The 19,518-nt window shown below is 43.2% G+C and overlaps 1 protein-coding gene across 1 annotated transcript in view; it reads right to left on the bottom strand.

The window, feature by feature from the left end:
- The window catches only part of LOC148075292 (leucine-rich repeat and fibronectin type III domain-containing protein 1-like protein), a 238,486-nt gene that overhangs the window by 21,446 nt on the left and 197,522 nt on the right, over positions 1–19,518 (bottom strand). The window contains exons 9-11 of the mRNA XM_087795959.1: positions 17,452–17,692; positions 13,393–13,605; positions 13,015–13,325 (exon numbers count right to left, since the gene is read on the bottom strand). Coding sequence (XP_087652085.1) covers positions 13,015–13,325; positions 13,393–13,605; positions 17,452–17,692 — 765 coding nt within the window. The remainder of the gene's footprint in view (positions 1–13,014; positions 13,326–13,392; positions 13,606–17,451; positions 17,693–19,518) is intronic.

Here is a 19,518-nt window from a genome sequence, read left to right as displayed (position 1 = left end):
TTACTCTTCTTCCACTTGTTGAATTCTTTCTCGTGCATAACCTTGAATATATATATATATATATTCATATATACTGTATACAGTTTATCTATCCATCCATCCATCTATTCATCCATCCATCTATTCATCCATCCATCTATTCATCCATCTATTCATCCATCTATTCATCCATCTATTCATCCATCTATTCATCCATCTATTCATCCATCTATTCATCCATCCATCCATCCATCCATCCATCCATCCATCCATCCATCCATCCATCCATCCATCCATCCATCCATCCATCCATCCATCCATCCATCCATCCATCCATCCATCCATCCATCCATCCATCCTCTCTCTCTTTCTTGCTCCATCCATCCATCCATCCATCCATCCATCCATCCATCCATCCATCCATCCATCCATCCATCCATCCATCCATCCATCCATCCATCCATCCATCCATCCATCCAACCATCCATCCATCCATCTATCTATATATTGGCAGCACGGTCGGCGAGTGGACTGTATACATAAATATATATAGTATATATTTATTATTTATCAACCTGGTCCTTGAAAATATTTTTTAAAGCCCAGGTTTTTTTTACTTTTTTACTTTTTATTTTTCTAGTATAAATCCAAACTATAATCAACCAATAAAATATAATATCCTGTTTAATATTTCACACGTTCAACTCATTTTCAATGTCTAAAACTGAATACTTTTACTAGTTTAAAGAAGTAAATCAAATCAAAAATAGTGTATTTCTTGCACGTCACAGACATTTTCTCCGGCAGCGTACAAGGTAATAAAGTGGACCTCGAAGAAACAAGGGCGTCTGAAGGTTTTAATGAAAAGCTGATTGTGAATGTTTCTATATCTTGAGCGCCGCTGAATAATGCAGCGGTCGTGAGATCCCCCTGGCAGCATCTATGATTTAAAGAGCAGCCGGCCCCGCAGTGTGGCCTCTGAGCTCGGCCCTGACGGGGTCCTGAATAATGCAGCCTCCTGAAATAGAGCTGCCGAGGAGTTAATGCCCCTCAGTAAATCCAGCGCTCGCCCTGTTATCTCCGCGACATTAGCCGGCGACACCTGCACACGTGACTCGCTCACGGAAACCTTCGCGCACTTCCTCTCATCTCGTGGGTCGTAAGTTCGACCCTCGGTTTTGCGGGTGAGGCTGTAGGGGGCGCCAGAGTGTTCGATTCAAAATCGTTCATCCGTCAGCTTTGCTGCGGCGCAAACTTCTCCGGCCGTCGCTCCGTCTCCGAGTCGACACGCCGATGCATCTGTGATTCTCCTCGAGCGGTAAACAAGGTCAGAACTGTCGCTGAATACCAAAGACACCACGGTGGAGAGTGATCGTCGCTGACGGAGTTGGTGTGTGTGTGTGAAATGAGTGTGTAAGCCGAGGACAATCTAGGTGAGGAATCCCAAAAACTTGTGTCGCAATCCCATGATGCAACCTTGAGCAAGAGAGTATTTTCTCACATTTCTCTGGTCGACAGAGATGAAGAAACATACAGTGAATAAATACAGCAGAGTCTTAGTGCTGATGGTCATGATGAGGCTTCATGATACTGCATCTACTGTATCATGATACTGTGTCATTATTTTGAAAGGCCACTAGATGGCACTCTCTCTCCTTTATAATCTTTGAATCTGATCTACTAATTCAATGAAACTTGGCTCCATTTTGTGAGAGCGCCATCTAGTGTGTGTGCATGTGTGTGCATGTTTGTGTACGTTTGTATGTGTAGTTTTGTGTACGTGCATGTGTAGGTGTGCGTGTGATTGTGTGTGTGTTTGTCTGTTGGTATGTAAGCATGTGTGTCTGTGAATGTATGTGCATGTCTGTGTTTGTGTGTCTGTGCATGCGTGTGCATGTACATTTGTTTGTGCATGTGTGTGCTTGTGTGTCTTTGGGTGTGCATGTGAATAGAGAGCATGTGTGTTTTTGTGTGTAGGCGTGTGCATGTCAGTGTGTGTATGTATATGTATGTTTGTGTGTATGTCTGTGTGTGCATGCGTGTGCTTGTAGGCGTGTGTGTGCATGTGTATGTGTGTGTGTGTGTGTGTGTGCATGCATGTGCATGTATGTGTACGCGTGTATATGTGAGTGTGTGTGTGTGTCTGTGCATGTGTGCGCATGTATATTTATGTGTGCATGTGAGCATGTGTGTGCTTGTGTGTCTTTGTGTGTGCATGTATGTGTGTGTGTGTGTGTGTATGTGTGTGCATGTGAGTATGTGAGCATGTGTGTGTGCGTGTGTTTGCATGTATGTTTGTGTGTTTGTGTTTGCATGTGTGTGTGTATATTTGTGTGTGTGTGTGTGTGTGTGTGTGTGAATGTGAGCATGTGTGTGTATATTTATGTGTGTTTGTGTGTGCATGTAAGCATGTAAGCATGTGTGTGTGTATATGTGTGTGTGTGTGCATGTGTGTGTGTATAGGTGTGTGTGTGTGTGTGTGTGTGAATGTGAGCATGTGTGTGTATATTTATGTGTGTTTGTGTGTGCATGTAAGCATGTGAGCATGTGTGTGTATATGTGTGTGTGTGCATGTGTGTAGGAGGGATGTGTAACACAGCCGGAGCAGGAAAACCTGGAAACATGCTTCTCATTATTTCTCTGGTCTTGACCTCAGAGGTGCAGCAGAGCCTGAGGCTCAAACCCAAGTGTGTGAATGTTTGGACGTAAAAGAACAAAAGCTTTTTACATCTTCACTCTTTCACCAGCAGATAAGTGGTACGTTGTCATGGACACCTGGGACACCTGTGCTGTGTCTCAAATCGCATACTAGCGTACTAAAAGTTAGTATTTTTAGTACGTTAGTGCGTCTCAATTCTTAGTATGCGAAATTAAGTGCGCCATGCATACTAAATTGGCATACTAACACGCCCACAAAACTAGCATGGTTCGATGGACACTAAACACACTAAACAGCCGCCATTTTAGTGACGTTTTAAACGGAAGTTACGTCATATATAAATGCATATATATTCATATACTTAAATGTGTATTTTCAGCAGCAGTAGGAGGATAAACACGTCTTCGCTGCTGATACCAGCTTAAATATCTCGCGATTATTTAGATTCTCATATTTTTTCTTTATTTGTTTTTCCAAAGTTGCAATACGTGCTGCCAGCAGGTGTCGGCGATAGCGTTCAAACAGCTGGTTGAAACATCGTTAAATAGAAGTAGAAGAAGAAGCTGTCATGTGATTTCCGGTTAGTGTGTAGCAGCAGTGTTTGATTTGAGACATACTATCTGTGGAGAATTTGCGTACTAGTTAGTATGTACACTAAACTGATGCATACTAACTTCTAGCATACTAAGATTAGTATGCGATTTGAGACACAGCACTGGAGAGCAGGTCGCTCGGTTCGAACGTCCCGAACACCTGAAGCAGGTTTGTTGATTAGCAAATGAGAAAAATACGAGTCAAAATGAACGTTTAGCTGCTTTCGTGTGTTACGATGTATTGAACGTGACACACACACACACACACACACACACACACACACACACACACACACACACACACACACACACACACACACACACACACACACACACACACACACACACACACACACACACACACACACACACACACACACACACACACACACATATATACAGAGGGATGAAAATGGAGAAATGAAAGGTAAGAGTTGAAAGTGGGTCATTATTGCCTGAAGGCAGAGCTCAGAAGAAGGAGAATGTATTGTCGAATCACAAGTCCCTGTTCCCTCGTCTCTCACCTGTTTCTTCTTCATGGTCGCTCCTCCCTCCTCACCTTCTCTTCCTCACCTCTCCTCCCTCCTCACCCTCCTTTCTCTTCTCCCTCACCTCTACTCCCTCCTCGACCTCCTTTCTCTTCTCCCTCACCTCTCCTCCCTCCTCACCCTCCTTTCTCTTCTCCCTCCTTACCCTCCTTTCTCTTCTCCATCACCTCTCCACCCCCCCTTCTCTTCTCCCTCACCTCTCCACCCCCCCTTCTCTTCTCCCTCACCTCTCCTCTCTCCTCACCTTCTCTTCCTCACCTCTCCTCCCTCCTAAACCTCCTTTCTCTTCTCCCTCACCTCTCCTCCCTCCTCACCCTCCTTTCTCTTCTCCCTCCTCACCCTCCTTTTCCTTCTCTCTCACCTCTCCTCCCTCGTCACCCTCCTTTCTCTTCTCCCTCCTCACCCTCCTTTTTCTTCTCCTTCACCTCTCCTCCCTCCTCACCCTCCTTTCTCTTCTCCCTCCTCACCCTCCTTCCTCCTCACCCTCCCTTCTCTTCTCCATCACCTCTGCTCCCTCCTTCACTTCCTTTCTCTTCTCCCTCACCTCTACTCCCTCTTTTCTCTTCTACCTCACTTCTACTCCCTCCTTTCTCTTCTCTCTTACCTCTACTCCCTCCTTACCCTCCTTTCTCTTCTACCTCACCTCTACTCCCTCCTTTCTCTTTTCCATCACCTCTACTCCCTCCTTCACTTCCTTTCTGTTCTACCTCACCTCTATTCCCTCCTTTCTCTTCTACCTCACCTCTACTCCCTCCTTTCTCTTTTCCATCACCTCTACTGCCTCCTTTCTGTTCTACCTCACCTCTACTCCCTCCTTTCTCTTCTACCTCATCTCTACTCCCTCCTTCACTTCCTTTCTGTTCTACCTCACCTCTACTCCCTCCTTTCTCTTCTACCTCACCTCTACTCCCTCCTTTCTCTTTTCCATCACCTCTACTCCCTCCTTTCTGTTCTACCTCACCTCTACTCCCTCCTTTCTGTTCTACCTCACCTCTACTCCCTCCCTTCTCTTCTCCCTCATCTCTACTCCCTCCTCACCCTCCCTCCTCTTCTCCCTCACCTGTTTTTACTAAGCCTCCATTTGTAAAATGTGGTACAAAAAACCTGAAAAATACATTTAAAAGACCAAAGTGAATCTACTGTACAAAACTTTGAATGCGTTTTATATGAGTCAGGAGTTTCATCATCGTTTCTCCTTCCTCGAGACAGATTGGAGTTAGAAGCGTCAACAACATGAAGGGAAACTTCCGGACACTGTAGGCCATCGTGCATAATTCTGCGGCGACATGCAGAGCCGAGATAACCGCGGCTTCAGACGCTGAACTTGGCTCAACTCCCATCAATCCCGGCGCCTCATTTGTCATGCGGCTGTGATCCCGCAGCAGACCATCCTAACCCCCCCCCCCATACGTCCAGGCTTCACTTACCACGGAGACTCGCTCGGGGCCGAGAGCTGCTCACACTTTATGAACAATTTGTCATGAAGCTGTCGGGGTCAAGACTCTCGCCTTTCTGTCGTGATGCAGTTTTAATGACAGCTGCTTCCAACTTTGCGCTGAGGGAGGAAATCGGAGGGTTCACATTAAACTGACTCATGTTTCCTCCGAGCCTAGCGTGCTTACTTTTTCTCCGGGCATTCCACTTTATCTCTTTTGGTAGAGGTTTAATAAAAATTGAAGCTCAGACCAGCTTCATGAAGCAGTGTCATGTTGTTTAGAGCTCAGTAGGTGGCGCCATCAGTTTAAAAATGATGTTTTATTAGAACAGGTGTTCAAAACAAAGGAAAATAGTGCAGAGACCGCCATCTAGTGGACTCTGACAATAATGACACTGCTTCATGAAGCTTCAACAGACTGATGTATAGTTGTGTCCACAGCCACAGAATTTCTTTGTTTTAACATTAAAAAAACATTTATATTTATTTTAAAATTAAAAAAACATATATATTTTCCCTTCTTCTCGTTGATCATTTATGGTAGTGATGGTCCGATCTGAATTGTTCATGAAGTTTGAACAACTGGTGACTTTTCCAGGGTGTCCCCTGCCTCTTGCCCCGGGTAGCTGGCCTTCCCCTGACTCCAATAAGAGACTGAGCAGCAACAAATGAACTACATGTACTTTAGAAAGAAAACGACAAGTACATTTGTGCCGCTGGTGGAGGAGTGAGCTGTTACAGAGTGAGCTCCAGAGACTCCCGGTTGAAATGACGAGTGAAGTCGCGACGCAGTCGACTCAAACTTTCTCCACTGGAAAATGAAAAGCTCACCTGCTGCAAAACTGTCTGTTTGAGCATTTGCAACATGACTCTTGATGTATTTTTTAACTTTCATTTCGACAACAAAGCTTCAGCGCTGTGGGTCCCTAAAACTTTAGACTCATAAACTTTGAGAGGTACACGCCGATGTGGTCATTTAATATTGATATGACTGCCGAAGCCTGATCTGACTTTGATCCGGGCTGTTGGAAAATAATGACATCATCAACGAACCCTGGGGTCTCAAACTCACGGCCACGATATTCTGAGGCTTCCATTCATTGTCCAAGGGCAGGCAGCGCAAGTCACTCCATTTGTGTTCGGCGTCAGTTGTTTTAGGAATAAATATTGTCAAATCAAATGTCATCATTTAAATAGCTTTGATCATAAAGTTGAGTTGATCCAGATTTCCAAAATAAAATGCACACAAAATTAGATATAAATTGTCCAAACTCCATAAAAAAGTAAGGGACCTTCAACAAATTCTCCAATTTTTTGTGTAAAAAATAATTCTTCTATGATTTATATTTCAATATATGTATTTTTTAATTTCAATTAACATATATTCACGCCTTGTACATTTTTTGGGTTGCAATTAAACTTTTGACCTCTAGATGGCATCAGTCATTGCATCCTCCGCAGTTAAAGGAACATTGTTATCCCGAGAGAGTCTGGCGATGACTTAGGACGAGAGGATACAGGCCACCCTCACTATGTATAGACATATTTTGCTTCCGAAAAAAATGAAAGCAGTTACGTGGTCTATAAATTCTGCAACGCCATAGTCAAGTACTTGGACAATACTACAAATATATTCTTGTTCCTACAGTATTGCAATATATCGTACTATTGTACCTGTATCGTGATATTTATTGGTATTGCCATATTTTTGCCAAAACATGCTTCCAGTAATTAGCATTAGTTTATTTATTATCGTGCTTCTTTTATTTTTTAATATTGTTTTTATCTGGGTTTTTTTTCATTACTATTTATGATTGTTTTAGATATAACATGTGTACTGTATGTCTTAAAATCATGTGTTTCTAAAGCTAATCTTTTTTGTAAACTGCTTTGACAACTTAATTGTACTGTTACCGTGCTTCTCTATCAACGACCCCCTCAGTAGTTCTGTAACCATCAAACTTGGGGATCACTGTGAGTCTGTGGAAGCGTGGTTGAGTGTCTGTCGTGTCCTCAGGAATCGAACCAGGAGTGATCGATCCTGCCTCACCCTCCGACGCAATCTAATCAGCCGTGATGAGTCAGGACGCCGCGCCGCTCACCTCCGCCACGCACCTAATTGCGGGCGTGAAAACGGCCTCCTGGGTGCTTTTGATTTTTGGCTGAAATGAGAATTGAGGCCGTGATCGCATTTCGAAAACCGTCATCTGTCGCCAAACGTTTCGCAATAATACTCTATTAAGCGTTTTTGGAACGTGGTTGCTAGGCGACCGAGCCTGCGAAGAGGTTGGCGGGAACGGCAGAGCGGTCGGTTAGCATCCCGGGAGGCACGCACACAAACATGCTCGCAAATCCACATCCGTTGATTAAAACGTGCAAATGGAATTATCAGGATTTTCCTCGCGAGGTTTCGGGAAGAAGTAAAAAATTTCACCCGCAGGGAGTTTGTATGGACGACAGCAAGCTGTGGCGTATTTTCACGCATCGCCAGTCCAGACTATCTCGCCGCTGCCTAATTTGTCGCGGCTTAAATACCAGACGCCATGTTTCAGACTGATATAAACACTCCGAGTCATTTGTAGCGAGGAGTTTACTCGGCTGTAGAGATCAATAATTATTTCTCTGTCAGACGGGGTTCTAATGAGCCTTAAACCAAACGAGCGAAACAGCGCCGTGTTTGAGCAATTGCCTTTTATGATTCGCTCGTTTGTTTTGCAGCTACTGTCGGTAAATTGCTTTTTTATTCAGCGCCGAGACAGAAAATCCACGAAATCCCTCACGTCCGCCTCTTCAGCGACGATGAGGGGATGGTGGGGTTCCACATTTACAATGACTCATAAGTGACTTACAAACTTTCCCAAGGACAACAATTTAAACACACTGATACATCAGATGATCCCTTAAAATGACTGTCTCAAATGAACTGGCCCCGAGGGGCCCCATGATGCTTTTTGACAGTGATGACAGAGAGGGCTATTTGAATAGTGCAGTTTCTGAATAGTGGACATTTAAAACAGGTTCATATTATTTTTTTTTATTTTTTTTTTTAGAATCCCTTATTAGTCCCGCGAGGGGAAATTCGGTAGTGCTTTTTACAGCCATTCACACATACTGATGGGAGTAGGCCGCACACCTGCGCCAAGTTCACCATCAGGAGCAATCAGGGTGAAGTGTCTTGCTCAGGGACACAACGACACAAGCTTGTCTGGAGCTGGGATTGAACCTGCAACCTTTTGGACTGCAGGCAACCACTCTACCATCTGAGCTATGTCGCCCCGTTCTGGATCCACTGAAGTTCGCCTACAGAGCCATTCACCCCTTAATGACTCTTATTGCAGAAGGGAAGAAGGAATTGTTCTGTCGGGAGAATAGTTCTGGTCCTGATGGAACGCAGAGGTGTGAAGAGTCCCTGACCAGGTTGAGAAGGGTCTCCTGGTCCTGGAGACATACAGGTCTTGAAGGGATGGTAGTTTATAGCCTTCTGAGCTTCTTGCACAATGCGCTGCAGTCTGACTTTGTCCCTGGTGGTGGCGCTGGCGTGCCCCACGGAGATGGATGTGGTCAGTATGGACTCGATGATTTCTGTGCCTTCTTGGTGAGGGAGCTGATGGTCTGCTCCCACTTGAGGTCATGCAGTGCCCAGGAAGCGGGAGGAGTCCACGATGGAGAAGGGGTTGGGGGAGTCAGCCAGGGTCAGGGGCGATGGTGGGGGCTGTGACTTTCTAAAGTCGACGATCATCTCCACTGTTTTCTGAGCGTTCAGCTCCAGGTTTTTGCTGCTACACCAAGCGATCCACCTGCCTCGTACAGACGGACTCATCCCTGTCTGAGATGAGTCCAATGAGGGTGGTGTCGTCTGCAAACTTGATTAGTTGAACAGACTTATGGCTGGATGTTCAGCAGTTGGTGTCCAGGAGGAAAGTACACAGCCATGAGGGGATCCAGTGTCAAGGTTCCGTTTGTCCGAGACAGTTGTCCCGAGCCTCACATACTGGCTCCGGTCCGTCAGGAACCTGCAGAGGGAGTCTGGCACGTTCAGCTGCAAGAGCTTGTCCTGGAGCAGAGATTGGATGGTGTTGCAGAGCTGTAGTCCACAAACAGGATCCTGGCATAGTTTCCTGGGGAGTCCAGATGCTGCAGAATGAAGTAGAGGGCCAGGTTTCTACAGACCTGTTGGCTCTGTAGACGAACTGCAGTGGATCCAGGAAGGGGGACAAGGAGGGTTTTGAGGTGCGGCAGTACCAGCTGTTCAAAGTATTTCTGTAGTCATTCAGTCCTGTGATCCTGGGTTTCTAAGGAACAGGAATGATGGTGGAGGATTTGAACAGGACATGACAGGACTCCAGGGACTTGTTAAAGATGTCCGTGAACATCGGAGTCAGCTCACTGGCACCACGTTTCAGGGTGGACGGGGGAACATTGTGTGGTCCAAAATAAAAGTGTAAAATTGAAATCTTTTTTTCTTTCATTCAAGGGCAACTAATGTGAAAACCCAACTCTCCTTCCTGACTCATGTTTCATATGTTGAAGTCTTCCTCTCCAAAATGCAGTCCTTCATCTTGACCATGATTTGAACTTATTACTTTATAAAGTTATCCTCCATCTGAAATCTCGGCGAACAAGAGTTTACAAGAGCAGTGTCCATGATAACGTGACAATGTCTCCCTCCAGCCAGCTGTAATCATGTCTTCTTTGTTTATACAACGAGTCCCTTGGAAGCGGAGATTGATGATATGCGGTGACAAACCTTGATGATTGGCCAATCACAGCAGAGTGTGTGTGGTTATTGTAAACAAGTCACAAGTTACCCTTTAATATAAATCTACATTTTAGAATAAACCAAATTATATATGATATTATGAGACTTTCATTATTAGTCGGAATTTTACTACAATTTTTTTGTGTGTCCTTTTTATTTATTTAAAACAATAATTTATCATGTGGGTTATCAAGGGTTTCAGACAGTTTTTTTGTTTAAATACACTGACCTACTGTTCATATTTATTTTTTGCTAAAACAAAAATGTTATCTTTGTTTTGAAAGAGTCTATAATACCGTTACACTAAGCATCAAAGGTACAGTTGTGTAAAGTAGGACTTGGCATATAAACAAGGGAAAACTCATTTTTAATTTAATGTCTGAATTTAAAGTTGAATGAAATGAAAAAGGCTCAATTTAATGGCAAAATGACAAATAAATATTAAATGTATAATGTCAAAAAACAATAAAATATAATTAAGATAAATAAATAAATAATATAAAGATTTCCTTTAAAAAATAATCAATATGAGTGATAAGAAATGAGGGAAAAAAGGAGAAGAAAACCTAAATTGGATTATATAAATGATTAAAGGCTTCAAAGAAAACAAACATGAAATATTGACTTCGAAGCACCTGATGGTCCGATGGCCGTCGTCACGGCAACCGCACTAATGAAACAAATTCTAATCATTGGCACATGACCTACAGAGTGCCGGGCTACTCGACGCGGACAATGGGACGGCGGAGATTGTTTGGAAGTTAATTCCATGAATATGAGTCGTGCAGAGAAAAGCTCTGTCAGCGCGAAGCGAACGAAGGAGCAGAAAAATCATTTCCCCTGCATTTCACGCACACAAAACAAAAACTAAACATTTTCCTGTGTCAAGGATGAGTCCTGTGGGCTCGCGTTGGGAACACAATGAGATCTGTGACCGACGGGAAACGGCATCTCTGGGAGACCAGCGTGTCGCTTGTTTTGTGTCCTCGCGAAACAACCTTTAATTACAGCGAGAGAAAATGTATAAACAGCAGCGAGAAGCGACGTGAGACGACAGCTGGAGTCACAATTTCAGCCGTGTGGCGGCCAGAGCTACCATTAAATCGCTGCAGTGCTTTCTTGCGAGCATGACTTCAAGTATCCCAAAGAAATGAACAAACTTGTACTTTAAAATAAACAACAAATTCACTAATGATTTTAACCAGCTTGATTTAATTGTATTATCATGTATTTTATATACTAAATAGTGAAGGTTACTTTGTGAGCAGGGGTCAAAAGAGCATGACTTTAAATAGATTTTAGTCTGTTTTGTGAGTCATTTCTGTGCTCTTGAGCCATATGGCGAATCAAACTTGGTGTCTTCAATTTTTGTGATAAAACATACCTATTCTGGGGACCCCGGTGTTTTGTAAATGACCCCCCTCCTCTGCGTTATTTTAAGTGCATCCACACGGGATAAGTAATGTCTGTAAAATAGTCATTTTTACTGACATTACCTAGAGATACAGATGTAAAAAGCAATTACTGAAAAAGAAAGTTAGTGTAACCAAGCATTCCTCGTTTGGAGAAGATAAAGTGGACAACCGTTTATTTTCTTTCGTTTCTCAAACTGTGCAGACGCTTAACAGCGAGAGCGCTGCCCTGCACATAAATTTGCCCCAATATTATTCTTACAGAATATACACAGTCTGTTACAGTAGTGTAACCGAGTGTATTCGTACGGGAAACAACGAGGCTGGAACTTAGTTTGTATCTGTGCAGCGCGCACGTCTTCTTTACTTTCGTCATGTGGAACACACCCCCCAACAACAACAAACTCGATCTACTTCCTTTTCAACCTCTTCAAAATAAAACAGAAGAAGTAAATATTAACACAATGGCGAGTGCCTAGAAGTCCGTTACAGTGGCATATATGTGGCATTCAGAATTACAAACACAGACATTCAGATTCGCAAGGGACTGGTATTATCCCCCGACGTCTGTGTTTGGTGAATTACAGTAGGTAATTTGCGGCGGAATTATTACATTACAAATCACAGACAATCTCCGTAATTATTACAATTTACCAGAGGTCCCCAAGTAATACTTATCCCGTGCGAATAGGGTTTAAGGCAACAACTTTCCAGTCACTACTGACGAGAAGTTCTCCTTGTGCTGCTACCTTTTCATGGTGGGTAGACTTGATCCTGTATCCTGTGGGTTAAACTGACGGGGGCCATTTTAAGCCCCTGGCAGGTTCAACCATGCCGGGCAAGTTACAGGTGAGGGATCAGACAAAAGGAAGTACCTGGTCCTCCAGGTTGGGGATTTAGCTCAGGGTTGACAACCCAGTCCCGTAAAGAATGCTCTGTTTCGGAGACAGTTACTGCTCTACATGCCAGGAGGCATAAAGTAACTGAAGAGAAAATAGGTTTAGAGACGAGATGTCCAAGTGTTGACCGGGTTTAACTGCTTCGAAAAGCAATAGAAGGTGAAGTGTGGACGTCAAAGGTCATCAAGAATTGAATCAACATGAACCTTATAATCCAAGTGTAATCATTGTCAGCCAAAACTTGTGTTGTCTCTGGGTCAGGGTGACCCGGAGGCCGAAAAAAAAATGGACTTTCAACTGATATTTGGTTATTTCATTGTAGATTTAGAGAATTTACATTGTGATCCTCAATCCATACACAGACAGAAAAAATGGGTGGTAGATGTCAGCACACTCCAACTCGCACATTTAGCCACTGGCTAAGTTGGCAGGTGTAGCATTGAGTTTAAAATGTCCTTCACTCACTCAACTCCCTTCACTAGGAACAAATATCGCACCATAGGGGACAGAGCCTTCGCCATTGTCGCACCTACCCTCTGGACCTCCATCCCCCCCTAGCCATCCGTTGAGACAAATTGCTGCCATCCAAAACCCATCTCTTCAGCATCACTTACAACACCAGACAAATCATTTTCTACTGTATTACTGTAAGTATTGTACACTTAGTGTTCTTGTAATGCATCTTGAAAAGCGCTATAAAAACGACTAATAGAAAAGGTTTCAGCCTAACCTGTAAATAAGGATGTCATCTGTGGAGCTGTTGTACTGGATCTGGTACATCCGGACTCCTGGTATGTGGTTCTGAGGTGGCCATCTGATAGTCGCGGAGCTGGAGGACAGGTCGGAAACGCTGACCCTCTGCTGGTCGGAGCGGGCGTGGCCGCCGCTGACGTTGGACTTGATGGACGTAGGGATGTCAGATGGCCCGGGATCGAGATCCAATTTGGGGTCATAGTGAGGCGAGGGGTTGACAACCAGCTCCACGGGGGCGGTAGCCTCTCCAGCAGCATTGGACGCGATGCACGTGAACTTTCCAGAATCCTGTGCGAAGACGACAGATTCATCAGAATCCGTGGCACATGCTATGAATGTCTCACCAGCGCCTTACCTTCACAGAGGCCTTCAGGATGTCCAGAGAGCCGTTCTCGTAGCAGGTGGTCCTGGACGTATTGCCGATGAGCTTCCCGTCCGGACTGACCCAGTGCGTGGAAGGCTCCGGGTCTCCGATGGACTTGCATCGCAGGCTGACCTCCTGACCTTCCATCACGAACATCTTGGAGGTGTGGCGGGTGATCATGGGAGGCTCGCAGACAAACTCCTCCTGTTGAGAAGATGCAGAATCAGGAGATGCAGGAGAACATAGAGCAGTCTTTTAAATGTCCCCCATAAGGAGTTGATGATAGGGCCATTATTCGGCCGCTTCGCAAACCCCTGTCTGAAGTTTCTTGGAGAAATGTATTCTGACCTTTGAGGAACTTTTCGTGGAGTTTCGCAAATGTTTGCACATGGGGATTAAATGTTTTATACACCAATATTATTTAAAATTCGCCCACCAGCACGTAAGCTAGAGTAAAGCCTCCCAAACCCCCGTTGGACGACTACCGCCTCGCCAGCCGAGGCTTACCAGAGCTTACTCATCATCGCCATCACTCAGCACTTCTCGCAACCCATTCAGCCTATTTTTTTTTAAGGTTACCAGCCGAGATGATTGCCGAACCTGCCGCCGCCGCCGCTGCTTCTTCAAATAAACCTCTTGTTTCTTTTCAGCCTCTAAACTCTCAATTGCTCAGCGGAGACGGGAGCTGGGACTGAACCAAGCAGCTCCCAGAGGAGGAAGGAAGTGTGAGGAACATTATGAATTCACAAAGCTGATTCATGGAAGCAACAAGCATTGATCAAGAGCGCTCTCCCCCGGCTGTCGACGATGAAGGTTCACTTGGCCTAGCGCTTCGACTAATAACCCAGCGGTTATTAACACTTAAGTGTCACTGAATCTTCACAAGGTTAATCCCCTTCGCAGCGATCTGACAGAACTTTTAGAAGAAGCTCTATTATGAAAGGTGAGGCCGAGGTCTTCTACATCACCGGAGCGAGGGAAGTCTGATTAATCCCAACATGTTCTGATGAGGTTTCCTCCGCATTAGAGATATATTTCATTTAAGTGTGTAGGCGGAGGAGCTCATCGAGACCTGCTGGTGACACCAGGTTCTTTATATCACCATTACAAAAGTCTATCAAAGTCAAGTGCTGCTGACACGCCGGAAACTTTGACCAGAAGAATGGTGAGGCAGAAAGAGAGTGGTCTGTAGGTGTCAATGCAAGTACATCGAGCCAAGGGTCTGGTCCGTTTCATGAGTTCTTGAACAAGCAACAATCGACCACTTCATTTCATACAAATGCTCTGGCTCTAGACAGTTGCAGATAGAATCTCAACTATTAATTAAGTCATATATTCAGATTTTTAACCTATGTGTTCTCTTAGGGTCAAATGACCTGTAGGCCCGAAATAATAAATGTGTATGTGGTATCCCTTGTGTTGTCTCTGGGTCAAGGTGAACGACCTCCACCGCTGCATATGTATTTATGGTACAGGGAGGACTTCGGGTCATCTTGACCCAGAGATAACGCAAAAACATAATTAAAAAAAGATTATTTTGATAATTCTATGTGTTTTACATACCAAACCCCTTATGCTTATGTGTTCTTGCTATTACAATGGCAATAAGGAGCCAAGGTCCCAAGCAGCCAAGCTTCAACACAATTTTATTTATTTGCTCTTGTTTGGAAGTTTTTCTTTTAGTCCGTATTTTCAGATACTACCCCATTACACAAGATAAATGAAAAAGTTTACCTATTATAATAAACTTAAGCAAATGTTTGTATTCTATACTTTGTATCTTTTAAAAGTGGAAGACTTTAACATTAATCTGTAAATCTACAATGAAATAATGAATTGTAATTTGTAATATGAAATTAAGACATTTTAATGATAGGAAAACATTGTAAGATGCATTTACTAGCAAAATAAAAAAGTATCATGAATAAATACAAAACATAAAAAGGCAGAAAATACAGTATGATACATGTATTTTTTATTAGTATACGTTATACGTAAGTACTGCTTGTGTATTCAGCTCTTATCAGAAGTATTTAGTTGGCAGTATGAATTTTATAGAGTTCAGAGTTGTGTGCCAAAAACAGGATTGCTGTTTTTGATGGTAGTTTCAATCTTTACATGCTCTCCTCCTCTTTCATCACTCCATCCCTTAGTGAGCTTTTTCATTTCAGTCCTCTGATGTGCTTCCATTTTATTATGTCGCTCGCCATTAAATCTCTTCTGCGCGAGCGCTTGATCATTTAAGTGTTCGTGGAAATATTCAAAGTTGTGCCGTGTGACTTTTAGTCGCAAACAAAAGAATTGTAATTCACTTCAATGTAAAAAAAAAAGAGGTCTGGCTTTGATCTTACTTCAAGAGATTCTGCTTCACCAAGCTCCTTATGAGACACAAGTTATTTTCCCACGTGGATAACTTCTATGTTGTACTTGAAGTGAAATATTGCAAACTTAGAGAGGTCGCTTTGAAGGGACATTTAGATTAAAAAAACATTTTTTGGTGTTTGTTGTGACACGTCGTTTAGCTCCAGCCTTTACCCAAAAGCAATGTGCATGTAGTGACACCTTGCCTCAGGGCTGGCACATAGGACCTCACTGGGAATAGAACCGTTGACCTCCTGCTCATTAATTGTCATTGCCAGCAGCACAAAACCTCCATTTATCAAAGAAAAACAAAAATAATTTGATCATTCACTCACTCAGATACAATATACCTATAACCTTTTCATCAGCATCAAACAGCAACGAGTGTCAGATTTATGAAGCAATTGTTTGAAGTTGGAATTTCGGGTCAGAAATCGCTGGCTATCGGTTCCATTTCCAGACACTTGGAATGTCTAAATGTGTCAAAATCTTAAGTGTGTTGTGAGCATCATCGACATGTAGGGATTAAGGTAAGGTAAGGTAAGGTAAGGTAAAACTTTATTGATCCCTCAGGAGGTCTCCTTCAGGAAATTGTTTTTTTTCCAATAGCCAGCAATTTTTCATAAACAATAAAAAATAATAAATAAAAAATAAAAGAACATAAAGAGAAAGAACAAGATGACACAATCTAAGTATAAAGATAAAGACAAAGAACATAGGTCAAAGAAAAACAACAAAGACAAAGGATACAAAGACTAACATGGAACAGAACATCCAGATACTCTCACTCCACTCCTGCCCCCGAACTCAGAATTGTACAATTTAATAGCCCGAGGAATGAACGAGTCCCTGAGTCTATTTGTTTTGCACCTGGGTAGGAGCATTCAGGATTATACATGTTTATACATAAAAAAAATGTGATAGAATCTTGGAATAGTCATTATGTGGTATTTTATTGTGGTATGACTTCATGGGCAGCTCAGCAGGGAGTAAGGAGTCTAACAGGAGTAGGTTTTGAGTTTGAATCTGAAAACGCCGAAGCAAAGTTTGACAACAGCCGAATTAAAAGTTTGAGGATAATTAGTCAAAACTGAAAAAGTCAGTTCGGGTGTTCAAAAGTTATACGTGTTCGATGTTACGAATCCACTAGTGAATGCGGAGACGACGATGTTTCCTCTGATTCAACAGTGTTTGTGTGTCTGCCGCTACACAATACCCGAGTCTCGGAGCGTTGTCCCATGACGTTACAAGCGTGGGTTTCTTTTTTTTTTTCCTGAGAAATTAATTAAACGGCAGCGCTGCGTTCTCCGTCGAGAACTCAGAAGGCCAATTCCATCAGCGCGGTTGTTGTTTGCCGCGATGTTGTATCATTTTTCAATACAATTTGGGGATTTTAATTATTCTGCAGATGATGCGCGGGCTGAGCCTGCCAGGCATTTCTCGCAATCCCGGGGAGACGGCGGAAGAGATTCACAAAAACACACCATCAGATGTTTCACTGCATCATTTGACGCCTAAACGACAGCTTGTTATCAAAGCATCGCTGCTTCCTGGCACTACATTTGTATTTATAGTCGTCCTAAAAGCATATTTTCACATAAAGTACTATCTATCTATCAATCCAATAAAAACTTAATAGCTTCCTTTTAAGCGACACTTGTTAATGTTCGATCGCAGAAACGAACCAACCTCTCTGATGGTCCAGAAGTATTTGCCTGCCAGGTCTCTCGGGGAAGCGCAGGTCTCCAGGTCGTCTTCGCGGGTCAGCCTTCGTAGCCAGACCAGTTCACAGTTGCAGTGGAGAGGGTTCCCCCCAAAACTCAAGACCAGTGCAGTCAGCGGGGACCCCTTCATCTTGGCGTAGACTGGGATACGCAGGAAGAGCGGGTCTGGGGGAATCTTCTTCAGCTTGTTGGAGGTCATATCCAGTCTAAGGAAGAAAAAGAATGGGGTTTGCAAAGGTAAGAGTGGAACCTAGAATATCTTGCCTACTACCACCACCATTATTATGGTTCAGGAAATATTAATAGGATGATGATTTTATAGCATCACATATGAAGGTAAATGACTGCAAATGCTTTACAATTTGTCCGTTAATGAGCAAGGGAGGCGATCGATAAAGAAGACGCTGAATTCATCTGAATAAGAAGCTAATTAAACAGCCTCCGCAACCCTTTGGCTGCCTCGGGCGTAAACAACGCTATTCCATATCAGGGCACCCTGATCGTGATATGGAATGACTCCACCATCACAGCTCTTAAGGTGAGTTTCTGATCTGCTGTGGTCACTTCCCGTTCACATTTTCTGGGCATCTGAGCAATAAAACAATTTCTGATGTGGGACATTTCTGTTTGGTAGTGATGGTCTGACAAAGCTTCATGAAGCATTGTCTTTATTTACAGAGTCCACTAGATGGCGGTCTCTGCACTATTTTCCTTGGTTTTGAACAACTGTTCTAATGAAACATCACATCATTTTTAAACTGATGGCGCCACCTACTGACCTCTAAACAACATGACACTGCTTCATCAAGCTTCATCAACACATCAGTAGTATTCGGTCTCCACTGGTACAAACATAAAAACTCCAGAAAAAATAAAAATCAGAGAAGATTGGGGGATGGCTTTTTCCATGTTGTATCCAGTTTTGTGGCTTGCAGGGACCAGGATCCCACTGGACTGATATTGGATTGCCTGCTGTTTATGTGGCGGGGTGAGAGCCAAACTAGACACACTCCTGTACTTAATCATTAGCAATGTTGTTGAAAAAGTTAGAATTTAGTTGCAAATCCCCTATCGCAAACACCAGAGACAGGTAAGGTGAATGATCATCATGTTCTTGATCTCCGCCAACAAGCTGAGATATGTATCTGACCGTTCCTGCTGACACCGCCTACCAGTATACTCTGTTTGTGCGAAACAAGGCTAAATTCAGTGCACAGTCCACATTTTGAATGAAGTTTGGGGTTTTTTGTCAGCAGTCTACACTTAACCTAAATCAAGCCCTTTGACAGCACATTTTTGTGAGGCTCCATCTGCAGCTTCACTTTCTTCCCCACAGGCCACTTTTGTAGTTCTCGCTATATTGTTGGCTCGATTGAAATGGAAATCAGCAACACCTTCACTCCATTCATTTCATCAAGGATGACAATTTTATTTAGCTTCCTCTAGACTACTGAGATTTTATGTGGATGATTTCGGACAACATCCGGACATTCTTTTTTTAGTTTTGTGAATACATTACTGTTAAAATTGTAAGGGGTAGTCAAGACACCCACACTTCCTCTTCCCCCGACGCGTTCCCTTCTCTGCAGCTCGTCTTGGGTCTGACCCGGGGTCCCTCTTCATCGAAACAACTACCTGTCCATCCTGACAAGATGTCTTCCCTCAGAGAGGAGCTGGTTCTACTGTTAATGTATTCAAATAGAATTCCTGCTGCTCAATTCACTGGCAAAACATGGAAATTTCAAGAGAAAACATTGAAATCACCATGATAAATCAACTTCCCTGTAGTTGTGATGAAAAAACAATATATTTGGGTGTTTATCTCTCCCTTGAATCTATACATAGATTTACTCACGATATCTTTCACTACATTACAATTTGACTTGATGTGATTTGATATGTTGCAATGCAGTTGATGTATTTGTATTTGTACAATTAATCAGATCAGAAAAAACAAAAAAAATTCCATGGACTGTTGGTGAATTAATTGTGAGAAAATAGTTAAATCCTTGAGTGCATTGAATTCCAACAA

Source organism: Callionymus lyra, chromosome 7, assembly GCF_982586985.1.
Source record: "Callionymus lyra chromosome 7, fCalLyr1.hap1.1, whole genome shotgun sequence".
Classification (NCBI taxonomy): Eukaryota; Metazoa; Chordata; class Actinopteri; order Syngnathiformes; family Callionymidae; genus Callionymus; species Callionymus lyra.
The sequence above is the reverse complement of the archived record's forward strand: the minus strand, read 5'-3'. Positions and strand labels throughout refer to the sequence as shown.